Source organism: Chaetodon trifascialis, chromosome 22 (genome assembly GCF_039877785.1).
Source record: "Chaetodon trifascialis isolate fChaTrf1 chromosome 22, fChaTrf1.hap1, whole genome shotgun sequence".
NCBI lineage: Eukaryota > Metazoa > Chordata > Actinopteri > Chaetodontiformes > Chaetodontidae > Chaetodon > Chaetodon trifascialis.
In genome coordinates this window covers 4,015,592-4,040,515 of record NC_092077.1, presented here as the reverse complement: position 1 = coordinate 4,040,515, position 24,924 = coordinate 4,015,592, and the positions used below count along the sequence as shown (strand labels likewise).

Sequence of the window (24,924 nt, the reverse complement as noted above, 5' to 3'; positions counted from 1 at the left end):
TAAAGAACATCTGAATGTCTCAGTGCAACAGTTTGGAAGGTGCTTTCTTCACTGCTCTGCTATGGTTGCAGGCTACAGAAACCAAAAACACACAATCGTCAATTAACAACCTCTTACTTTGTTGAAGTCCGTCTAAAGTTCAGGGTTGGTTCATCTTTGCCCTCACATCACTTAAAAGCTGCTGTCAGCAGCAGAAACCTCAAGGTTTATTTCACTTGTGTCATCTTTCATTCCACACAAACACTGAACTGTAAAAAAGAATGGATTCAAACTCAAACACAGCTTTGGTTTTTGACAAAGTTGTTTTTACTTTGCAGTACAGAAATCATTTGAGCCCAATGTTTTGTTTTGTTTTTTTGTTTTTTAAAGTTGTTCACAACAGAGGATATCACAGGGCTCTCATCAATTCAATACTGCTGCAGTACACATTTGGTCCTTCTTAAGCAATTACAGTCAACCACACTTCCATTAATCTGCTGTTAATGCTCAGGTCATCCATCACTTTGCATATTACAGGAACTAATATATCTCCTCTGATGCGTTATAGTAAATCAAGCTGTTGAAAACAGGTTCAGGTGGTTTATGCTGGACTGCAGTCAACCTTGTGGCTTGGCTTATGATATGTATCTGGCTGTGCTGGAGATTAGACAAAAAAGGGGTTAAAAAGACTAATGATATCAAGCCCAGAAACCTCGTTAACCACTTTAATTTCTCAAAAGCTGACAATATAATCAGCTGAGGTGCCACCTTACGTGGCGGGCTGCCATTGCTGGGCCTGAAAAGTGCTTGAGGAACACCGAGCTACTCACATGATGTATTTCAGACGCACAAAGCCAAGCCACCTCTCTCACCCTGACATGAAAAAAATACCTGCAGAGACTAAATAACTGTTGTTTGGATATTATATATCTTCCAAACGCCTTTTATACAACGACAGAAAGACTTGCTCCCCCCCCCAGAATACACAACAACTCTGTTGGATACTACGGATTATGAATCAGTTGATTTGGCATCTTTGGACTAAGCATCATCTTAACACGATGAGGCAGAACAATGTAGGGTATTACTGTATATTAGGCATAATTATTTAGTGCAACAACCATCTGAATGTGATTTGAAAAAGCATAGCTCCCTCCCTGAACCCTATCCAACAATACTATATCATATCTCTCTATGTATCATGAACTTCCTCAATGGGCAAACCATACTTGGAAAATCAGCCAGCCCACTGGTGTGTACATTTTTGTGTAGGTTTTCTATTTTAAGATTTCAGTTGTCGGCAGCGTTGTCTTTGATAATCGGGAGTGTTGCGGACACTTTGCGTCTACTCTGCAGCGTCGCCGAAGATGTCCTGCTTCCTGCGCTCCATCTCGGCAAAGTCAAAGTCTGAGCCCGTCATCCTCCGGTAGATGTCCTTGATGTCGTCGCAGGTGGTCTCAAAGTGAGTTGTGGCGTCGTATGAACGGGAGATGAAAATCTAGAGAGAGGAAAACAAGGTAAAACAGTCAAAGAAGCCTTTTAATCAAAGTATTCCTTCAATGCACAGAGATAAAGAGTTTGGGTCCGATTTCATAGTTTTGATTCTGAAATGAAGCCTTCTGAAATGAAGCCTTAAGTACAAGTACAAGAAAAATAAAAAAAATAAAAAGATAAAACGTTTACATAAGGACAGTGAGAATTCTCTATTAAACTGCAACTGATTTTTTTTTTTTAATGGAGGGAAACAGATGCCTGAAAAGCTTCCTGTGCAGGATATTTTTCTCACTTAACTTCCCCCGTTTATACACTGTGGTGCAACGAGGGCATGTTCTTACATAACAGCGACAGGTGAATGAATCGTTATATTAAATGTAAAAACAACTGTTCTGAAGACTGTGCAGCAGGGCAGGTGATGAGCAGAGCCCGACCACTACGGGCGCGGCTGCGCTCCGTCAAGCTGCATACTGCAGGTTCAAGAGAGAGAAGTAAAACTGTCGCGAGTAGTAGTAATCGTACTGAGTGGATGACGTTCCTGTTGTGGCTTCACGTTAGTTTATACTCTGGTTTGGTTAGATGTGCGCCCAGAGAAAAGTGAGTTCCAGCTGTGTTGTGTTTGCTACTCTTTACATGTTAAATTCGGGTCAATATCTGGTGCTAATAAATGTGTTGCTAATAATTAAGATGCTCGTTATCGCCAGAAACGAGACGAACGGTCATTCATTATATATTTATATTTACGTTACTGACCGTCCTTTTTTTTCCTTTCTCTTACACATGTGTAATATAGACATATTTCTGTTAACTGTGTATTTTGGTCTTTCATGTGTTTTGAGAAAGTTGTGGAGATGGTAGGGATGACTGTTTATGCTGAGTATATTGTGGGTTGTGTTGTTGATTATTATTTCTGTTTATCCCAGAATCACACACACACATGCCCAACCAGATCAGTACGGGTGAAGTTTGTTTAATTAAATCATCATAAATGGAGCACCTGTTTCATTATTGAGTCTTAGGGGAACTTGGTGGACTGCGTTCTAACAGACGCACACTGCGATTATATACAGACGCCAGTCAGTTTCATAAGAGAGCCTTCATCACAACTACCCTTATATGTATGATGAGTACAGCTAATAAGATGAGCAGAAATATAATTCCTATGACTGTTTCTGTGAGCTGGTCTGGCACTGTGCTATGGAACAGTGTTGTGTGTTATATGTAGTGTAGGGATGCACAATATTTATCAGACCGATAAAATATTGGCCAATAAGGGGAGAAATTACATCATTTTTAATCTATCCGATATGTACATTTTATCCGATAAAAAGGTCTGATAAATTTGTTAAATTGGGGAAACTGTTTGCAAGCCGAGGAGCCCCAAAATAGGCCATGACGCGCTGGTTACGTCATCTATCGCGCCTTACTGACAGGACCCAAGCCTAGCCCAGTCTCTGCCAGACTAATAATCAACATGGCCTCACCAGTGTGGTCGTTTTTCTCAGTGGCAGAAGATAACAGCAGCATTGCTGAAAAGTTGTCATCACGGCGAAGGTTTTGAAAGAATACAAAGCAACCGCGGTAGCAGCTAGTGGTGCTAAGGCTAAAACAACAACATGGACTGTGGATGTCCCCATTCAGCAGGCGTTAGAGAACTATAAAAACTTTTCCAAAGACAGTGAAAATGCTAAAGCCATTAACGGCAAAGTGATGGAATTCATAGCGCTGGACAACCAGCCTTTTTCTGTCATCGAGAACCCGGGTTTTCGCAAGTTAATAGCACATTTGGAGCCACGTTACACCCTCCCAAACTGTTGCTTCTTCTCGGATGTGTCCCTCCCTGCCCTCTATGATATCGTTGCCACACACATCTACAACTTGATCGACAAGAACGGACTACATGTAAGTTTTACCACAGACAGTCCGGTCAGCATGTTAAGCTTAACGGCTCAGTGGTTGGATCACGATTTTAATTTGCAAAAAGCAATGCTGCACGCACAGGAGTGCCCTGGGTCACATACAGCAACAATGATATGCCAAGCTTTTGAAACAATGCTCTCACAGTGGAGTATAACAAAAGATCAAGTGCATGTTGTGCTCACGAATAATGCACGAAACATGACAAAGGCTATGGAGGAGTGTGGGCTGTATGGATCCCATAACAAAACATTACTTTTATTAGAACATTATTTTTCATAATTTATTTTCATGTAGGGATCTTTATCGTGCATCCCTAACTAAAATATCAGTTTTTCATCACTGCATCCTAGATTTGTTATTCTCCTGGATGCACCAACTGAAGATTATATGAAGATTATATTACATATAAAAATATGAAGTTATCGGTATCGGCCATGAAAAGCAGGAAATTATCGGTTATCGATATTGGTTGAAATTTTTCATATCGTGCATCACTAATGTTGTGTTAGGGATTTTCTGGCATATTTAATCAATATTAGTTTTTACATGATCAATCCTGCAGTTACATCAGTAATCCTCAAAATGTTTGTTGCTGTAGCCACAAAACAGTGTCTTTACGGCCACCATGTGCATGTTTTAACTAACGAAGGACAAATCACTGAAAGCATTCCACACCTTTCAAGTCTGATTAGGGATTTGACTGTAGAGATGACTTCCTGGCTGAACACATGCTGGTACATGGCTGGTACTTTAACTGTTCCGCCCTCATGGACATTTAGTGATAAATTAAGTGAAGATGTATCAACTGAGACACCTAAATTTACTTTTCAGTATTCCATTCCATTTAAAAGTGCATTGTGTCTATGACTGTGTTAACCAGTTATGTAAAGTGCACTTGACTTGTTGTAAATGGGTTAAAACATGCACAACACAGTCACAAGACAGTCATACCTGGCTGTCGGTGCCCATGTCAGTGGGTGCATACTGGTCACTAATGCTGACAAACTTCTGATCGATGGGCTCCAGTAGGTCCAGGGCCGGCTTGATCTCTTTCTCAGGGTCGTTTGTCTCAACCGTGGTGCTGGCGATGGCGATATATTTACCCTTTGCTGCCACGTTGTGAGCAAAGGAGATCAAACAAACGTAGATGTCTAGAAACAGAAAGAGGAAAGTTAGCAAGAGAAGCATGGTATGGATTTTTCAGATTTCTGGATGCTTTTAATCAAAAATTACGGTCTTCTCATGGCCAAGACCGTATTTTATTTACAGTAAAAAAAGCAATGCAATGTTATAAAGTTTAAGTCATCTGCTCATTCCCTTTGTGCACTCACCGTGCTTCCTGTTGACCTGATACTGGGGGATGATGATCTGGCAAGAGTTGACTTCGCCGGTGTTGCCGATGGGGTGACTCAAGATGCAGATGGCTCTGATCACCTGACCCACTTTGTTGGTGCGATCCATGACGTAGCTGGGGTCACAGATCAGTTGCTTGCACCTGGCAATCTATGGTGGGCAGACAAAGCCAAACGTCAGAGGTCAAGGGAGAGACTTATTCATGAAGAAGTCAAGCAGTTTATAGGATCAAACAAGGAAAATGCATTAAGTGCTGTGTAGTCACATATAACATAAGTTATTCGAGCATAACTAAACAGTTCTTCTGAGGGGTTATTAAATCTAACAGCACGTAGCAATAGGCCAGTGATTTGTGAGGGGTGCTGCAAAATCTAATTTCAAATGAATTAGTGTGAGAGCTGCCACAGCTCTGTCATGTGCAGTGAGTTATTCCTCACACACCTCCAGCAGACTGTGACTGATTAACCTCTTTGCCTGCAATATTCCCGAATGGAAATAACTAGAGATAACAGCTCAACTCTTCTATGTCAGTATGAATGCCTCCAGTTTTTGTGAAGTCAAACATCACACACAATGTCTAAATGGGCTGCACAGGCCACTGAAATCACAGATGTTTAACAAAGAAATCCAACACGTATGAGAACTAAACGCTCACCTCTCCCTCAGACTTCACTCCCACCACCTTCCCATTCTCCATCACGATCTCCTCGATGGGCTTGTTCAACATATATGTCCCACCATAGATGGCACTCAGCCTGGAATGGAAGTACAAAGTGAGACGTCACTTCCTAGTATCAAAAGATATGACCTGAGGGAATGACAGTGAGCTATATGAAACTGTGTGTAATAATAACAATAATAATAACAATTACTGCTTTAAGGGAATTCCTAACTCTTTTTTTCAAAGTCCTGTCAGCACTTTCACTCACATCGCTCATGTCCAGGTATCACAGATTCTAGCAGTTAGAACTAATAATATCAATGTTTCCTTTCCCTTTTAATTGCCCAGTAGGCCACATTAGTGAGCCAGTATGGACATTTCGATATGTTACCGTCACACTGTCACAGCTTACTGAACAGAGCCATCATTAATGCTGTTAGTAACAACTGTATTTTTCCTAAAATGCCAAATCAGCGATTAAACATTGTTTGCAATGTACCCATGGACGTACAGACAACTAGAACTGGATTACTCAAATACTGAAGAAAAATTAGAAACGTGATGATTCTCAGGCAACTTCTGTAAATATAAAGAACACCTTTTTCTATTATTTCTTAGTTGATTTATGCACATGCATTCACAGAGGACATTGGAGCCAACAATATCCCTGGGAAGGGTAAGTCTCATTCAATCTAAAACTAAGTCCATCAGGTCTGATTTTGAAAAAAATTGCAGCAAAAAAGGCACTAAGGAATTTAAAGCAGCCAAATTCCATGAGCTGTGTATCACAGTCTCTGCCAGTGCTGCTGCTGCCCCACCTTCAGCTCTTAAAAAGCTCTGATTTAAGCCAACTCTGGCGAGCAAACACACCCATGCTTTGGTGGAATCCTTTCCAGTGGTTCAAAACTTTTGAGGTGGAGTTTGTGGGGCCGATCAACACTGACTGAAGCTGTACTGTGAGTCACTGTGTGCAACTAGTATCAGCATTTCTTGTACTGTGCATTACCATGAAAAACTTCATGATGCAGAACCACGTATAGGGACTTTTCGCTCCTAGTTCGGTTCCTGCACACCCATAGTTTGTGGACTTTTTGGTCCTGAGAGGTCTATTTTACACATCTGCTGCTCTAATTAGCACAAGCTACTTCAAGCAGTTAAAAGTCCTTGTCCAAACACTTTTTTCCCTCGCAAATTCACCCTCTTCAACCCTGTATGCTGCGGCACACAGATATAACAAATATTTCACATGTATTAAAAGGAGGGTCCCTTACCTGGCAAAACCTTGTGGCAGCTCTCCCAGGCCGTACAGTGGATAGAGGTATGGGCTTTTGCCATATCTGGCCAGGGACTCACTGTAAAGCTTTATCCTGTTTATCGTTTCGATGCAAGGCTGATCCAGGTACCTGAGGAGAGAGAGGTGGCCCATTTCAAACTCTACAAACTGCACTACTTCACAAGGCTGGTGGACAGCATCACATTGTGTGTAATGACGTTGTCATGAAAATAACATTTATCATGGAACTAGAAAGACCACTGACTCATCTGTGCGGTAGAGGGCGAGGGAGTGGCCAGTGAATTCCAAGACATCCTGGCTCAGGTTAAACTTTTTGAAAACATCCCTCATGGTGGTCTTCTTGGGGTCGACATCTTCCATGGTTTTGGGGTCGCTCTCGTCAAAGTTGGCGATGAAGCTCAGGAACTTTTTGAAGCGCCGTTTCTCAAACAACCCCATCAAACCTTAAGGAGAGTTCAGACATGCAGCAAATACCTCAAAAACATTTCCTCTACAGTTTTGGGGTATCCACACATTTTCAGAACATCTGTACAGTCACCGCATGCTCCAATAACTTACTAGATGCCAGAGCCTCAGTCTCAGTCGAGGGGACTTTATGGATTTTGCCTCCCTTGTACACAAAGCTGCCCTCAATCACTTTGAAATCCAGGTAGCGAGTCACCTGTGTGATCAGCAGCATGCGGACCAGCTGACCTGAGAGGAGATGCAAAAATCAGCTTTGCTTTCAGAAAACACAAGACTAAATGAGGCTGTCAATTCTTTCATGAAGCCATTTATTGTGATTTTAGCCGCATCACTGACATTTTTCAGCTGCACTAAGGCCTGTAACGATAATTACATTGAGGACTTAGCATGAGACACGTGGACGCAGGGGCATCCCGACAGCTCACCTGAGAGCGTGCTCCATGCACCAAGGCTGTGTCCTTACCAGTTCAATTACAACCCAGAGTTCTTTGCTGGATGTCATACCCACTTCCCTCTCAGCTCAGATATTGAGCCGGAACATGTCAACTTTGAGTTCAGTTGTTAGTTGAAACTATATATGCCACTTGGATCTAACTTATAGCTATGACTAGGTGATAAAACAATCTCATTAGGGAATCAAGAAAAAATGTACATCTATAAATACATTGATCTGGATAGATCTAACAGCCAATCACACAGCAGAAATAAATGCAACAACAGCCAGTCAGTCTGCAGCTTTTGGCTTATGTGTCAAAGTGCACACGCATTTCCAATGACACAAAATTATTTTGAGCCACCATTGAGTGGAACCAAGGGGCCTCTCTGCCTCTGCTCGCTGTGTCATTACCTGTTCACAGCAGAGACCACAGCGGATGATGTCAACGATGACAATGCTCATTATCCATATGTGCATAAGGAGACAGTGTGATTAACTTATCAAAACCTGCTGAACGAGCAGGACTCAAACTTGCAGAAATGTGATGTCCTTAGTCACTCTGCCACAGTAACATACTGCCCCCTCTTAATCCACACCCGGTTAGCTTTACACAGCCATATTGTATGTTAGTGCTGAAAGTGAACTTGACATTTTGTGAGATTATTTTGGTTATTTATTGCAGTAAAAATGCAAAGAGAACTTGTGAAACATAGCAAACTTGCTGCTCCCAGCTGAAAATACAGGGGTTACATAATCACCCATTGAGGTACAAAGTAGAATTATGAGGACAAGCCGTAGCTAGCTGGTTAGCATGCTATCTTGTGTAGATATGTATGCAACACAATACACAGACCTCTCTGACATAGCGTCTGACCCGTTACATGTTCACGTCATGTTCTGTTGATAATGGTAGTGTAAGTGTAGCCGCTTCATACTCTTTTCTGCACGCCTGTATATTGCTTTCCACTCTTTCCATGACACTGCAGATGCATCCAAATACACACAAAGACAGTCATCATTACGGGTGAGTCCACGGCTTCTTCTGCATATTCTATCCAGGCGCCAGTCCTCACCGAAACCAAACCGAGTACGTGAGAACGTATCTGACACAGACAAATGTGCTACATGAGTGAAAGGGAAACTCTGGACAATGTCTGGACCTGATTCTGCGGACACTGTCTGGAGTTCATGTGAGAAAATGGCTTTAGTGTGTCAGCTATATATTCAGGGCAGGCAGCACAAACTAGCAATCCAGCTGCCTCACAGGATCATGTGATTTGGGCAGCAGGCCTGCTTACCACATCCTGAGGTGACGAGAGAGCAACAGTGGCAATAATGCATCTCTGTTGTTCTCATTTGAGACCTAAAAGCTTTGATTTTGAAAGAAAGATAGTTTTACTGATGAGTCTTTTGTTTTTTTAACTCAAGCATCATCTCATGTGAGGCAGATGTTTTTGTTTGTATGGAAGTCCCAAACAAAAGAAATATGACTATGTATGGTAGGGTATGTTCACCTTAAACCATGTCTTAATTGATTTGTACACTCTGTGGGTCTCATAGCTGTGTGACAGCATACTGTATGTCCACGTCTCATCCAAACTCTCGTTTTAATTACATAGTTCAAGTGAAAAAACACAGCAATCAGTCACAAGTCAGCCTTTCTGATCTATTAGGTATTGAGTATTGAAGCTGTTCACATTAAAAGAGACATATTGCAGATATTTGTTTGACACTTTGCAGGCACTCTGCACCTAAATGTCAGAGGTTGAAGTCACAAGCTGCAGCAGCATGTGATATACAGGTGAGTGATCTAAGCGTACCGTTGGCCATGAGGAACTTAGGGACGAGGTCCACATTCCAATCCCGGGTTTTTCCCATTGACTCAGGAGGTTTGCCAGGAAGGTTGAAGCGCTTGTAGAGCTGTAGGGAGACACAGAACCAGAGTTCACTCACAAGCTACAGCCACCAACTGACACCGGAGCAAAGCCTGTTTATGGGTGAAAAAACTTGTATCAGGCCTTCAGTGTCTCCAGAGGGAGTTGTGTAAAGTCTGACAGATGTCGTCAAGTGATGCCACCTGAGTCAGCATTTGTTGGGGTTCTGCTAAATTGGTCGAGTGCTCAGTTAAAAGCTGGTCTTACTGCAGTAAATCAGCTCTATTTTCAGGAAAGACTATTTCACAAAATGTTTTGCACTGTTTCGTCTTTCAGAACAAGGCTTAATAAAGCATCCACCATGATAAAAAAAAAAAGCTGTGGTGGCCATAAAAGGTTAAAACAAGAACCTCATCATCATAGAGAGAGAGGTAATAATAAAGAAGGAGTAGGTGTTAGTACGAAAGAGCTATGAAGAGATTCCATAAAATAAAACACTGACCTTTTTATTTTGACATCTAGAGCAAATATCAACTCCAAGGCTGCACACTTATACACTTAAACATCCAGCCTATCATATGTTTTTCTGACGGAGGCCATATGATTTGAATGACCTAAACAATAATGACTTGTCTAAACAATAATAATATAACTTTGACTATTACAGCCTGACCTTTCAGTAATTCCTCATTACTCACACCCTTATCAGCAAATACGGTCACTGATTTTTAAGTCAAGTAGGTCACCTACAAGTTCAGTCCATCTTCACCACCTTTCAGTAGAGAAAATCTGTGTAGAAATAACCTGAGTGTGGCTAAGATGTCTGTGTATTTTTTTTTATTCAATAAGTAACCACAGGGTACAGACCAAATGAAACTGTGGTTGCTGTTTAGTTCATTTTTACGCTTGCCCCTCTCTCTCTCTCTCCCGCGTCTCTCTCTCTCTCAACCTGAAATTCAACATGCATGATTTGTGAAGTGGGCATTACCGTCACATTGCTCCAGTTTAACCTCCTCACTGTCACTAAGTCAAGCCAGTGGGATCAGACATCTACTCACATCTTCAAGAGGCGTGATGGAGGCACTCTCAGCTCCGTAGTAAGCGTTGCGGTCCATGTGCAGAACCTTCTTCCCCTTCACCGACATGATGCCTGATAAAATGCATTCCTGTTGGCAGAAAACAAAGAGGAATTAGACCGAGATCAACAGGATGCTGGAAAAATCCACAGGAGCTGTACCTCGCACTCAGCTTGTATCAACATGCACACAATCATCTTTGGATCACGTTACAAATGAGACAAATGCTCTTAACAGTCTATGTTTCTCCTCATGTCTCAATACATTACATCCATCTGTCACACAATCAGCGGTTTTGTTCCCATCGACTGCAATGCTGTGATATACTGGAGAACTCAGTTTGTTTAGTTGTTGAAAATAACTGTACAGTTCGGGGTGCTGCAGTCGCCTAACCTTTAATGCACATACATAAACACAACATCCCTGGTTAGATTTTAAGACACGGTCTAAAAATGCTGAAAACTTTGAAGTTCAAGTACAAATCAATGAACTGGACTTCTTTATGATATATTGGATGTATATAGGGTATCACCGTAGTGGTTATAATAATATATGTGATATGGAGTACATTGGTTTGTCGGGTATTTAAATTCACTGGATTAGCCAAAAAGAGACACTTGCGCATTTCTGCTCAACACAAAGGCTGAATGATGGTCACACCATACATAGCATCATACGACACAACACTAAACTGATGTATGATACATGACTGGGCCATCTGTGCTTTAAATATTTCCCCCAGAGATACTGTGTTTACTTTCTTTACATCACTTTGTAATGTTAAAGACGGCTTGGAACACAAAAGCCTGAAGAGACAATATATGAAATTATTTTTGAGGTTGACAGAACCAAGACTATGACAAGCCATTGGTGCATGCAACAATTCAGTTCTGACACACCCAATACCAACATAATGTCTGACAGGCTTCTGTGCAGCGTGGAGGATGATTATAGCTTTCACTGGGCTGTCAGTCTCAGAGGCTGGGTAATGGTGAGGGAAAATGTGCGTGTTTGCCAGAGTCTGGAATTCCCACAGACCAATGGCCTTAATACGATTAAAGCAGCTGGTTTGTAGATCCGAGGAAATAGCATGTGCATCATGTGACAAAGTTGGTTTTACTCTAAAACAAGTTTTACTACTGAATGTAACAATGGTACAATGTGATTATGTGGTACAACTGGTTTCCTGACATAGCAAAAGAAAAAAAAAAAAACAAAACTGCATCATAATTGCCACTAAGAATTTATTGGACCCATATTGCACAGCATAAGATGCAATGAACGTGTAAGATGGTAGGGCCCTATGATTTCTGTGATGCAGAAAACACACTGAATCAGCTTACCCTGTGTGTTCAAACCGCACAGGGAGGCTGTCCTGCAGAAGGTCTATTCAACAAAAAAAATCAGTGCATGCAGTGTTACATCAACTTCACTGATATTCATTACATTTTGAACATTTTCTTATTGAACCTCTGAAATGTTGTCATCTCTGTCTGATGATGTTTTCATCATAAAACACAGAATTCAGAAAAATTATGACAGAAAACACAATGAGATTTCACTGGGCCCTAAGATTCCTTAATCTCTAACTTTTACTTATTCTTGTCTTTATTGGATAGGGACAGAGAAGAGGCAGACAGGAGATGGGTAAGGGGGGGAGAGGGGGGTATGACATGCAATTCCCGCTGGAATCAAACTGGCTATGGCCATGCAGCATACGCTGTGACCGTTCAGCTAACGGGGCACTCTGGTATTAGGTAACTTTTGTCAGTTAATTTGTCTGCACACTTAACATAATGTCTCCAGAACAAGACAACTCATGACTATTAACCTAATTGTCAAACAAATGACATGTATGAAATCTTTGACAAGCTGAGCTGGCAGGAACGCACATACCACTGCTATCAAAGGCAAATGCAGTGTTGTCTTTCAGCTATAAAAACTCTGTTTTTCCTGTGTGAACATGAGCAGTGATGTCTGAAAACAGTGCAACACTGTGGTCTACTGCACATGTGGTCAACCTAAATTTAACCAAACCTCTAATCGTGCCTCAGTGACATACGTATGTCTCTACATCCTGCAACATCCAAACAAGCTTCTGCATAGGTGCACTCCTAAAATATCACATGCCCCAGTGAAATATGATCATGTCTATTTGTAAATGTCGGGGCTTCTTCTACTGTATGCTCTTGCAATGCCATTGACTTGAAGGACGTACAGTCAGGCTACACATACATCTCTAGGAAAGACAGCAGTTCTGATGTGTCACTGTCACTCCTTTCGGGTGACATGTGACTGAAGCAAACCTGCTGCCGCTTATATAAATACAGGCTTTAACACAGAGCCGGGGGCAGCCTAGTCATCACTACTTCTGCCAGATTGTAGTGGCTGTGCTGACAGAGACGAAAACAAACTGATCCAGTGTACAGTCAGGCAGAAAATTAAGGCAGTATAACACATTGGGACCAGATACAGCCCCAGCTCAATTTTTAACACGCGGGACCCATAAAAATTAGAGTGACGCTGAAAGGCAGCAAAGTCCAGCAGAGAAGGAAGGGGCTGGATGGGTCTCTGCCATTCAAAAAGACACAATCACATGACAGAACATCACAATCAGAGCATGACAGAACTAGCTTTGATTCTAATATACGGAAAATTATCAACACGCTTTCCAATGTTTAAAATCACAAGACTCTGACGGACTTTAATCCACTGGGCTCATAGGATCAACAGAACTGAGAAATTACATAAAAACCCCACTGTGGTTTACTCAGAGGAGGACATTTAGAGCTGAAAAAAATGAATCAATTAATCTTTCAGCGGCCATTATCAAGCAAAAATGGAACACTTTCTCTGTTTCCACATTTCTGTGAGAATTTGCTTCTCTTCTCTGGTTTATATCATTTTAAACTGAGTATCTTTGGGGTTTAGACTGTGGGTTGGACATCAAATTGTGACAGGTATTTTTCAACATTTGCTTATGCTTTAAAAACAAAATAATTAGTTGAATAATAATAAAAATAATAGATTAATCAATAATGAAAGGCAATTATTAGTTGCAACCCTAACAAAGTACAATCACAGCATTTTTATACTGTACTACACAGTATTTAACTAAACTGTGCTTTCCTGTACTGCACTTTTTACTTCACCGTATTCTTCCTAGTTGCATGGTCCATTAAAGTTCTACATTGAAAATAAGTAACAAGCTTATGAAGTCAGATAGGAATGTGCTGCCATCAGCATGTTTTATAAGGTTTTACTGATTGTTTGATCATCACTTGACTGAGCTATGACTGAAACTTCCACATTCTTACTATTACTTACACTGTGAGTAAAGGCAAGCATTGTGTCCCATTTCCTTTCCTTTAACACCACTTCCTCTTTCGACAGGCACAAAGATAGCATCATAATGTTGACTGGTGTACAAAACAAAAACGTTCGTAATCACAATTTCATAACGTCCAACTTGAAAACTTCAAATGTCTTGCTTTGTCTCACCAACAGTCCAAAACGCAAATATATTCTGTTTACTGTCACATAAGATAAAAAAGTACAACAAATCCTCATCAAAGAAGCTGGGACCAGACAATGTTTGGATTTTTTCCTTGAACACTGCCTTCACGGTTAACTGTTTAATAAACTAGGTGCAAAATAACAGACCAATTGCTTAAGCTCCATTTAAATGAGTGCCTATGAATTGCCTTGAATGGAGAACTTTGCCTTTTGGTGGAATATTATTCCATTACAGCATCAATAGTTATTCCTGTGTGCATGATTTGTCCATATTTTCCTCACTACCAGTGGCAATTTTGCATCAGTCACTGAAGATGTTGTGACTGATGTAAAAATCATCACTGTAGTCTCTGTGTACTCCCAACTCACAACTGCCTCAACCACTGAAATGCTGCCTTTTCATCTCTCTCATCTACGGGCAATGAGGTGCTTACTTGGGATCACCAAGTGTATCATAATGTGAATGAGACTGCTTTTAGGTACAGTTGCATATCTTGTGCCAAGCCACTCCCCTCAAGAGTCATTACTAGTGGACAGATGGGAAACCCCATCCCCCGACTACTTCACCCATCAAAAATGCCAAAAGCCCTACAAACAAAGGCTAAAATAATCATCTCCATTCTGGATGTACAGGACCAAGGCGAATTCATTTTGAGGTTTAAAAATTATATAAAAGGTGACTTAGGCCAGAAGATAGCAAGCAAAACAGAGGGCATTCTCTACTTCCATGATCCAATGTGAGTAAAATAATTTACTCATAGTATGTTAGAACCACAATGTTTACTATTTTAACCGTAGGCCTATTAGAAATGTGTGTAATCTGCCAATTTGGTAGACATGGCAGTGCTAGTGTGCAGCACAAAAGTGGACGCCGTGAGGTGTACAGAAGTGAAGTCACAGATTTACATAACAGAACTAAAATCATGTGAAACTGCCCGGAATCGCATTCTGCAGGGCTTTTTCACAGGCTGCCTGGTGAGCAGACTAGCTCTGACTTAACTGAGCTTACAGAGTACTTACAGTGTGCTTTCGGTTCCTCAGTCTTGGTGGAACCACACCCAAATGTGAGCTAAATCAACACCCTGCCCACCAAGATTTAACCAGGCCCCTTTTTGCCAGGCTGCATCTGCCTGTAGCAACACACTTTGCAGGTCAATTTAGAGAAAATTACCCAGGCTTTGTTCAGTCACAGATTATATCAGCATTGAAACTGTGTACAAAAGTTCTCCAGACTAAGAACAGTCAAGAAACTGCAGTGAATTTGGCGCCTTGGGGTTGACAGGAAGTTGCCCAAAGGCCTGCGATTAAGTCCTGAAGTCAGCACGGGATATCCATGTCACGCTTCAGCCACGTACAACTGACAGCAAGTCAGGAGGACTGTCAGGATATACTCCATTTGGTTTTTTACGCTACGGCGTCGTTAATGCTGACAAAACTCATTTCCGGGTAAACAAAACCTGCAATCGCTCGTAAACTGCTACGGCACATTATGCTGGATCATCTTTTTTGGACTTTTAGTCTACAAGTTACAGGACGCAAGAAGTTTCACTTCAAGTTACACGTTAACAACCTATTGCTTAAGTTTCTGACTGACAGTTACAGAGTCCAAAGTAATCCAGCTACTTTGGATTAGCAGGCAGTCCGTTCTTTTCCCAAACTGTCTGATCGATTAAGTCATTGAAAGTGCAGAGGCTTCTTTGTCACAATTAGCTTTACAACGCGTTTAAAGGACTTCATTTTACTCCCTATCCTACTGAGTTCACCACACGGACCGGCGCAGAACGGAAACTTAAGATTGCCTGAGTTAGTTAGCTATGAACTGTAGTGCCGAGTACGCTCATCAAATGTTAGTAGTATTAGTGGTATGTCAACTCTGCCTCCGGTAAAATTACACTATGACTGAGATAAAGTCAACAACCCAGTAGACAGGTAGTGTGGACGAAAGATCTGCGAAGCTGACACGTCGTACTTTTGATGTTAGCAGGCTAATTACTTAGCTTAATTTAGGTCGGCTAACGTTAGCAGACGAATGATCCGCGCATAATCTTATCTTGACTAAGAAAAGCTGCCTGAACTGGCGCCCAACTTCCAAATAACCGGTTAGGTAATGAGGCTCAGTCCATTCACAGTCGACAGAATAGTTAGCAACCACAGTAACAGACTAACAGTTTGAACTCATTTTGTGTAACAGGTATTTTTAATCGTTCCATGCCCTTATAGCAAATGCAGGTAGCATAGTGCTAACAGGTAGCATTAGCTACTTTGCTCAGTTTCTAGTAAGTAACAGGTAGTCACTCACTCTCGGTTAGCGGCTAAGCTAGCTACTTAGCGCTTGCCCTGCTGATTAGGCCCCATTAGCTCAAAGCCGAACTGTCAACCGCTAACGTTGGTAACAGGTTGTAAATCTTTTCCGCGCTGTAGACAACGTCGAATGATTCTTTCTCACCGTGAGCCCTGTGCCCAGAACGATAACGTCGTATTCTTCATTCATTTTTCCAAATCTTTACTCCTCCGTTACTGAATATCGGGAAAGAAGAAAATGGAGATCCGCGGGGCTGAAAATGTGAAGGGGCTGCAGCTCAGCGTCAGGCGCCTCCAGGGGCGTGGCTTCCCAGCCGTCAATCATTTGGAAGACGAGGCGCAAAGAATCGTAACAGGAAGTAGTCTCACCATGTAGGAGGCTAACACACAGCCAAATGACGGGTGGCCAGGTACTGCCAGTTGAGACGTCATAAAATCTGCCTTTTTCCTAAGTTCTCACTTTACCATTAGTTCCCATATAAGTCCCTTCCTCTATTGTATATTTAATGTTTCCCACCCTGCATTTAGAATCAGTGGTCACTCTTGTTCAGTTGGTTTACCAATTTCATTTCTACAATAGATGAAGTGTAGCAGGAACTCATCATCATCATTTGAGGAACTATACCAACAAATGAGGTGTAAAGCAGGGCCATTTAGTCTCACTTCACTATTTGTGTTGCCAGAATCTAATGGCTTAGATTCAGGCTTGACACACCTGTTAAGTAAACCCATGTCATTCATTCAACTGTTCACTGTTAAGTTAGCCTGTAAAGGACTGGTTAAAGGTGATAGTCAGTCAACACACTGATAAAACTGTGGTACAGGCATCCTAGAAAGGTAGATCTCTCATTTCCAGGAGCCTAAAACTAAGCCTAAAATATTCAATTGCAAAACAAAATGTAAAATTACAGAAATTCATCCCAGAAGTATCATTATAACATAATTTATACCCAATACATGCATTTCATCCACACTTACACTGCAAAGCTCTCACGTCTCACGCATTGGGCACGAGACACATGCATTTCAACCCATTCACACGCTCACACGCCACACCTTGTATTTCTCATGCAGAGAAATTACCAATTGCGCCACTATTTTTTATACGGTATCATGCAATCAACCAGCTTACAATATGATACTGTAAAGCCAAATATTATACAACACAGTACCATAGTTCTTTTACAGTTATAAACTGTTGTTATAGATTACAGGAGGTACTCTGCTGAATAGCAGTTTCATGATGGCAACTACAGCTGCCAGTGGTTTACTGTAATTTAACAGGGAAATTTCTTACAGTGGGGGTCAAGGTTTGTGTAAGGGTTAGGCAAGTAGTGGTTATGGTTATGGTTGGATAAGTCTTCAGGAAATGAGTGTAAGTCTATGTAATGTCCCCAGAACTGATGGAAACATGACAGAGAGACAGATGCAGAGGGTTTTTAAGTATGAAGTTTACTGACTTCATGGCTGGATTAACCTGTTTGGAAAAATGGGCAAAATCCCAGGCAAAAGCCCTCATCGGTCTGGGACCCCTGGGCAGTGGCCTGCTTTACCTGTTTGGCTGTCTGTCTCTCTGTTCTCCTCCTAAGAACAAACAAAAACAACAATAATAATAATAACAATAACAGTTGTTGTTGTTGTTAATATTACTATTATTGTTATTATTAGTAGTATTAGTAGTAGTAGTAGTAGTAGTAGTATTAAAATAATTTTGTAGGTGTACTGTTCAACACCATCGCAGTTTGATTTCTAGATGCCATTCCTCCCTTTCATCCCCATGTTTCCTGTCCTGCCCTGTGGTTAATTAAATGTTAGGCAGAATGCCTGAATAATTTCTTTGGACCCAAAGATGCAGACCAGAGAAGGAATCTATCAACAAAAATAATTTATTTTAAACAAGGATTATGCAACAAAAAACACACTCATTAAGAGTGGACAAAATAAACACAAAGCGCACTCAAAGGAAGTGGAAAGAAACAAAGGGAGCTCCGATGAAATGGGCTTCTGAGGCAAGGCACGCGCTGGTGAGGCGGGCAGACAACTGAAACACAGAGCACCCTATGAGTGGCAGTCCAAAACTAATCATTAGCACAACTCACAAAGAGAGGAAATAGCAAAACGTAGTACTCACACTGAATGAACGAAGACAACGGCAGGGATTCAGGACAACCTGGCAACAGGTAGGAGAAAGCTCTCCCCTTTTATCCTGTGCCTAAAACAGGGTCATGCGCATGAGGTGTGCACCTGAGGAGGCGGAGCTGGCCAGGTGTAGAGACACACCCAGCCAGACAGACGGGGGAAAAAAAACAAACAACAAGGAACGAAGGGAAAAAGAGACACGAGGAGCAGACAGGTCTGCAGGATCATAACATTTAAAGCATTATTTTATCATGCAGCATCTTTCATTACGAAAGCAATACAAACATTAATCATGACGACAGGGCAGGAAGCAAAACAAGTGAGATTTCTGCGATTAGAGGAATTAGAAGAAAGAAGTAGAGATAACAGGTTAAAAATATAAGAAAAAATATCATTTGACATTTTAGAACAATTTACACGTGGTACCAAAATCACACAAGAAAAGATTAGTTAACAGCCACACTGTCCAAAAGGGTTTTCAAAAGTGTTTTTCCAGTCACATCTCCTGGAATATTAAAGCATGAACTTTAGCCCTCAGCACGGAATTAGGACCGACCAATGAGGCATAATCAGTGGATCTGAGAAGCTGTATGCACGAGTTATCATGTGATTCATTGGACCATTTTCTAACAATGTGTAAATATTAGTTACGTAAATAAGGCTGAACATGTATTGCTGATGTACATCAAAGAACAACATTATGCAAAGCACCCAACCCTGCTGTTCTCCTCATTTCATTAACAGTGTAGCGACTAGGCCTAGCCTGCTGGAAACCAAAAAGTAAAAGTCGCTGAGAAGCTGAGGTAGGGCTTTGATTGCCAGTTGTATGACGCGCTTCCAAAGAAAGATTTGCTGAGATCATAAATACGTTCATAACTTTTATTATAAAAAAAAACAATAAACTCAGAATAAAATGCCGAAAATATACTTAAAATAATTTACAGCGTTCAATAACAGCATTCAAAACAGCGGTCAACAAAAAATACAGCGACCCACTCACCCCCTCTCTCACTTATTGTGTCTGTCCACCCCACAGGTAAAGGTGCTTATTTAACTGACCACATGCCGCCGCCCACATCCATGTGACCTATCAGAATCATCATAATTATCAAATAACAAATGAACAATCAAAAATAACCAAAATAGCAAATATATACACCATAACAAAATTATTTATTTACACTAAATCCATCATGGCTCCTACAAACAGCAACACGAGTTGTTATAATAAAATGTTTACTGTAATATAAAACTTTAAAGCATTCCTGTTTTGTTATTCAACAATGATGTCTTTAAATGCTTTATCTAAGACATATAGATTCTCTATTTAGAAACAATAAGGCAGCCTGTTGGAACAAAACACCACTGAACAAGTTATCCTTACATTTCTCATCAAATACATTTTGAAAACAAACGCTCCCTTGCTGGGTGGTGCTAGGGTGGTGCATGTTGCAGGGTTTCTGTTATTCTGCGCTGGAGTTTGGAGGATAATTAAACCCAGAATTAAAATGAAATGGGAAACAGAAATATTTAATTCTATTGGGAGGGGGAAACGAACCATTAAGATATAAAGTTATCTCTTATTTTTCATCCTGACGTGCACGGTGTGACAGAAGTTATTCCTGGTACTGGTGAGTGTGACTGTAACCATATTAACTAACAGTTAAAGCAATGGGCAATAATATCCCAACATTTATGTCCATTGACTAGTATCAACTTCATATGACGATGGGTGGCCCATCACTATTAAGTCCCACTATAGCTATAAAAGTGAGTGTAATGTTGGTTTGACATACTGCTTCACATGCCTGTTAAACTTGGCTGACCCCGCTGCTGGTGTTAAGCCTCAAAATGAAAATGATTATGACAACCTTTTTGGCATGTTTGCACCAAAGTAACATTTTCATGAGGTGTGAAATCACACATGAAGTCAGAGCCACTAAAGCTAACTTAATGCTGGGAGCCAGCTAACACTCACTGCTTTTTGGAGTCACAGTGACAGGTACCTGGTTTTCTGAAAAATATATACCCTGGTATATAAAAAAAAAAGAAAAGAAGATCTTTTAACAACACAGCTGTTCTTCTTCTTGTTCTGCTTCTGCTTCAGGTACTTGGAAATAACAGCTTCTTGCAGATTTTTAAAGTCTTTAGGAATGCTGCAGCTGTGTTTTATCAGAGAGAGGTTTAGAGACTCTATTGTGTCCTGTCAAGATTTGTATTGAATGATATTTTAGGGAAAGATTGACACTTTTTAAACGTCAGGTTGGAGTTGTATTGTTCTGATCGTGGTATGAGTGTGTTTTATCAGAGGGCAAAATATTAAAGATTTTGCATCAGCTGCACTTAATAGTGGATTCACTCATAAAATACAAGTGCATGGCACAGCCCTGTACTAACAACAGCACCTCTGCAGTCTGTGCTCCTTTCAGCCTTACCATGTGAGTGTCCAACAAACAACTAGAACCATCGTTATTCAAGTATTCATTTTAAGAACCAGACAGATAAAACAGTGTAAATACACAGCACAGTGCAAATGCACTTCAATGATGTTTATTGAACTGAATGGGGAGTTAGGAGCAAGATAGATGTGGAGATGTGAAGTTATCAGGCCAGTGGCTGGACCTGGTTCTGAATGCTGTCCTGGATGCAATTAAGGCAACATCTGCTTCCAAAAACAAAACTGTTTGACCTGCTTCTCTGCTGGAGCCTTCTCTTCCTTGGGAGACTTTTTTAATCTCCTCATGGACACTCAGATTCAGTTTTGTGATCACTTCTGAAATGTCCGAGTCAGAACTGCAGCCCCAAGAGTATGGTGTAAGATCGCTGTCAAAAAGACGTGTCCATAATTAAAGTTTCGTATTTGTAAAGTTAACAATTTGTGTGTCATAAAAGTTGTTTTACACAAAATTCCGCTGTCATATACGTGAGTCTGTGAAATTGGGTTACGAGTGTTTTTATATGAGTATGAGTCTAAACGCTGTGAGTGCAAAGTCTTGAGAATACAACTCATTTTTCTACGACTACGAAATCTTCACTGTGAATACGAATTCAAGTTTACGGGTACGACTCGAAAAGTGCTGAAATGACGTCACTCAGGTCACAGTCAAGTCGCAGGGGAAAGTAATGATCGGCGATTCCTCCAACTGCGCATGCCCCAGACGCAAACATGCAGGGCAACGCCGCCATCCCCGAAGAGACTTCACAGGTAATGTCAATAATAACGTGCATATGTTATTGATTTCATAATATCGAACCATTTTATACAATATACATTTCTTGGACTCACATACTTATTGCTTTAGCTTGCAAGCTAAAGATATTTACATGCCGATGAAGCTAGCTTAGTGCTATCGTTACTGTGTGCTGTCATTCATAATTTTCGACCAGAGCATTAACAATCAAGCCAGAATTGGGATGAATTAACGTGAACCAGTAACTTTGTGTAAAGTTAACACGGAAAGAGGGAGAAGGTTGATATGGAGAAATAAACCCGGACATGATGATTCATCCTGCTTACTGCACGATTTACGAGTGAAATTATAAATTTGAGACAATAAGTTACTGGTTCATGTTAACTCATCTGGCTTGATTGTTAATGTTCTGGTCGAAAATTATGAGGACAGTGCATTTTTTGAGGGGTAACATTATATGTTTTATAGCTGTTTAGTGCTAACTAATTAGCACTGGCCCACTTCTAATCCCAGTAATGGTAGCACTAAACTAGCTTCATCGGCATGTAAATATCTTTATCTTGCAAGCTAAAGCAATAAGTATGTGAGTTCAAGAAATGCATATTGTATAAAATGGTTCGATTTTATGAAGTAAATAATGGCTATGCACGTTATTATTGACGTTACCTGTGCAGGGCTCTCAAGTTCAGAGTGAGATTTGGCAGTGGCAGTGAGGGGTGGGGTGGGGACGGGGGTCTGATCTGATAAATGACACATAAATTGGTACAAATAAAAATATTTATTCAATTCAGCATTTCTTAGTGCAAGTGTGTGTGTGTGTGTGTGTGTGTGTGTGTGTGTGTGTGTGTGTGGCTCCCGCTCCGGCTCTCAGGCAGGAGACGCTCCGATCGTTGACTTCAAAGAGCGGCTCTACGACCGACACATCACCACTTCCTCTACCTGTTCCACTGTTTTAAAAAATAGTTGCCCAACTTGGTGGGTGTTATCCTGGTAATTTCTCTGAGTGAGAAATGCAAGATATGGCGTGTGAACATGTGAATGGGTTGAAAGGCGTGTGTCTCACGCCCAATGGGTGAGACTTGAAAGCTTTGCCAGTTCAATACAGTTTTGAGGTACATGTAGTTTACTTGAGTATTTCTATTTTATGCTACTTCATATTGTATTTGTAAGTAATACTTCTTACTTCACTACATGTAAATAGTAACTCTGGTTTCTTTGCTGATTCAGATTAACGAATATAATCGACTAAAAGAACATGTTAAAAAAGATAAATGGATACTTCAGCAGTACATAAAGTACCTCAAATAAACTCCAACTTTACAAGCTGCAGTATTAATACATCAGTAACTAAAATCCAGTAAAAAGATGAGGTTTATTGTAAAAGTACCACAGCGTAGAAATACACAAAAGTATACATGTATCACAATCAAAACATCCTTAAAGTACCAAAAGTAACAGTAGATGAATGTATGTCATATTACTGGATGGTAATCGGAGGTACATGAACGAGCCAGAGTCATTCATGATGCAGCGTACTTCCTACACTACCTCTTTATGTACTGCTGGGTAGGTTTATTCATAGTACTGCATCATTTATTAGTTGTGAGATGTAGATTAGAAGTACAAGACAGCAGAAAATGGAAGTACTTCAGTAAAGTAGTACCTCATATTTGTGCTGTACTTAGTTGCATTCTACCTCTGGAAGTCCTGCTTAACGGTCTGGTTGTTGGTGATCAGCCCACGTGTTCCCATGCTGGCTTACAACCACATCAAGGGCAGTGGAAACAGCACCCAGTGCTTCTTCTTCACTTCTTACAAAGAGCCATCACGAGCCATCATCATCCTGGTGGGCATGCACCGTATCCTGACGGTGCTGGAGTTCACCATCCCGCTGGCCATGCTGCTGTTCTGCTCCATCCGGATCTCCAGGTTCCTGAAAGAGCGCCAGACGGGAAAAACCGACAAGGTGCGAAAGGCGATGCGAGTGTGCGCTGCCATCGTTGCCGTGTTCATGATGTGCTTCTTACCCACCACGGTGACGACCATCAGGGTGTGGGTCATCCGCTCATACCGCCCGTGGGACTGTGCCTCCCTCTACACTTTCACCCAGCTCACCATCGTGTCTTTGGGGCTGAACTTCCTGAACTCGGCCCTTGACCCCATCATCTACGTCTTCTCCAGCTCCATGTTCAGGAAGGCGCTCTGCAGCTCGCTGCCCCGCGTCCTGCGCTGCAGACGGGACCCAGGCGACAGCGAGCACACGACTTCCTCATCCGGAACTCAGTCCACCACCCAGCAGGAACTGAAATCCATGAGGGCTGACAGAGGGAGTGAAGCCATGGAGTGAGCGCTTCCTCCAAAATCATGACTGGACCAAGCAGTGCTGAGAAAAATGTTTACACCTGAAATTAAAGTGCACTCTGTACCCAGAGACGGACAAATGCATGTTCAGAGTGTAAATGTGTGATGATGATGATGATGATGATGATGATGATGATGATGATGATGATGATGATGATGATGATGATGATGGGGGATCAGAATGTGGTCAGATCTGCCTGACCACATCTGGATTGTGTTCAGATTTCTGGTGTAAATGCAATGCATAAATATTTTTGTGCTTCATTGCCATCAGTTTGTAATCGCACTTCTGTGTGTGCTTAACTTTTGTGTCATGTTAATGTTGCTTTGAAAAAAACAAATAATCCATATTTTTCATATAAATATTCATTGAATGTTTTTTCACTGATGGTTATCTGTTTTGAGTTCTCTCTCACTCAAACACACACACAGACACAGAGACACACACACACACACACACACACACACACACACACACACACACACACACCATTATCATTATTATTATTATCATGATTGTGATTCTCATTATTGTTGTTTTTAACTGGCCTGCATGTCTTCACTGTTCTCACTGGTATTTTTCTTCCTCATGTTGTTCTGTCACTGTTTTCTCTAAATAAAGATATTTTAACAAAAAACAAAAAAGGTAAAAGAGTGTTGGTGTCAATAAATATATAAAAAAAAAACAAAAAGGAAAAAGAGTGTTAGTGTCAATAAAGATATTTAAAAAAAACAAAAAGGAAAAAGAGTGTTGGTGTCAATAAAGATATTTAAAAAAAAACAAAGTGCCCTTGAAGGTCAAAGCCAATAGAATGGAGTCTTTGTGGCTTTGATGTAGGATTCTATAAATGTGCTCTCTGGCTG

General features: G+C 41.0%; 2 protein-coding genes across 2 annotated transcripts; one reads left to right on the top strand and one right to left on the bottom strand.

The window, feature by feature from the left end:
- Positions 1 to 283: 283 nt before the first annotated feature.
- gdi2 (GDP dissociation inhibitor 2) lies at positions 284 to 16,688 on the bottom strand. Its single transcript, XM_070992103.1, has 10 exons — positions 16,515 to 16,688; positions 10,535 to 10,642; positions 9,423 to 9,522; positions 7,260 to 7,394; positions 6,946 to 7,144; positions 6,679 to 6,810; positions 5,402 to 5,501; positions 4,725 to 4,896; positions 4,345 to 4,544; positions 284 to 1,477 (listed from the first exon to the last, which is right to left on the bottom strand). Exons 1-10 carry the CDS (start codon positions 16,557 to 16,559, stop codon positions 1,325 to 1,327), a joined length of 1,344 nt encoding a protein of 447 aa, XP_070848204.1. The 5' UTR covers positions 16,560 to 16,688; the 3' UTR covers positions 284 to 1,324.
- Positions 16,689 to 21,674: 4,986 nt separating this feature from the next.
- Positions 21,675 to 24,046, top strand: LOC139350929 (hydroxycarboxylic acid receptor 2-like). The gene is made up of 2 exons (XM_070992606.1): positions 21,675 to 21,713; positions 23,405 to 24,046. Exons 1-2 carry the CDS (start codon positions 21,675 to 21,677, stop codon positions 24,044 to 24,046), a joined length of 681 nt encoding a protein of 226 aa, XP_070848707.1.
- The last annotated feature ends 878 nt before the right edge of the window (positions 24,047 to 24,924 follow it).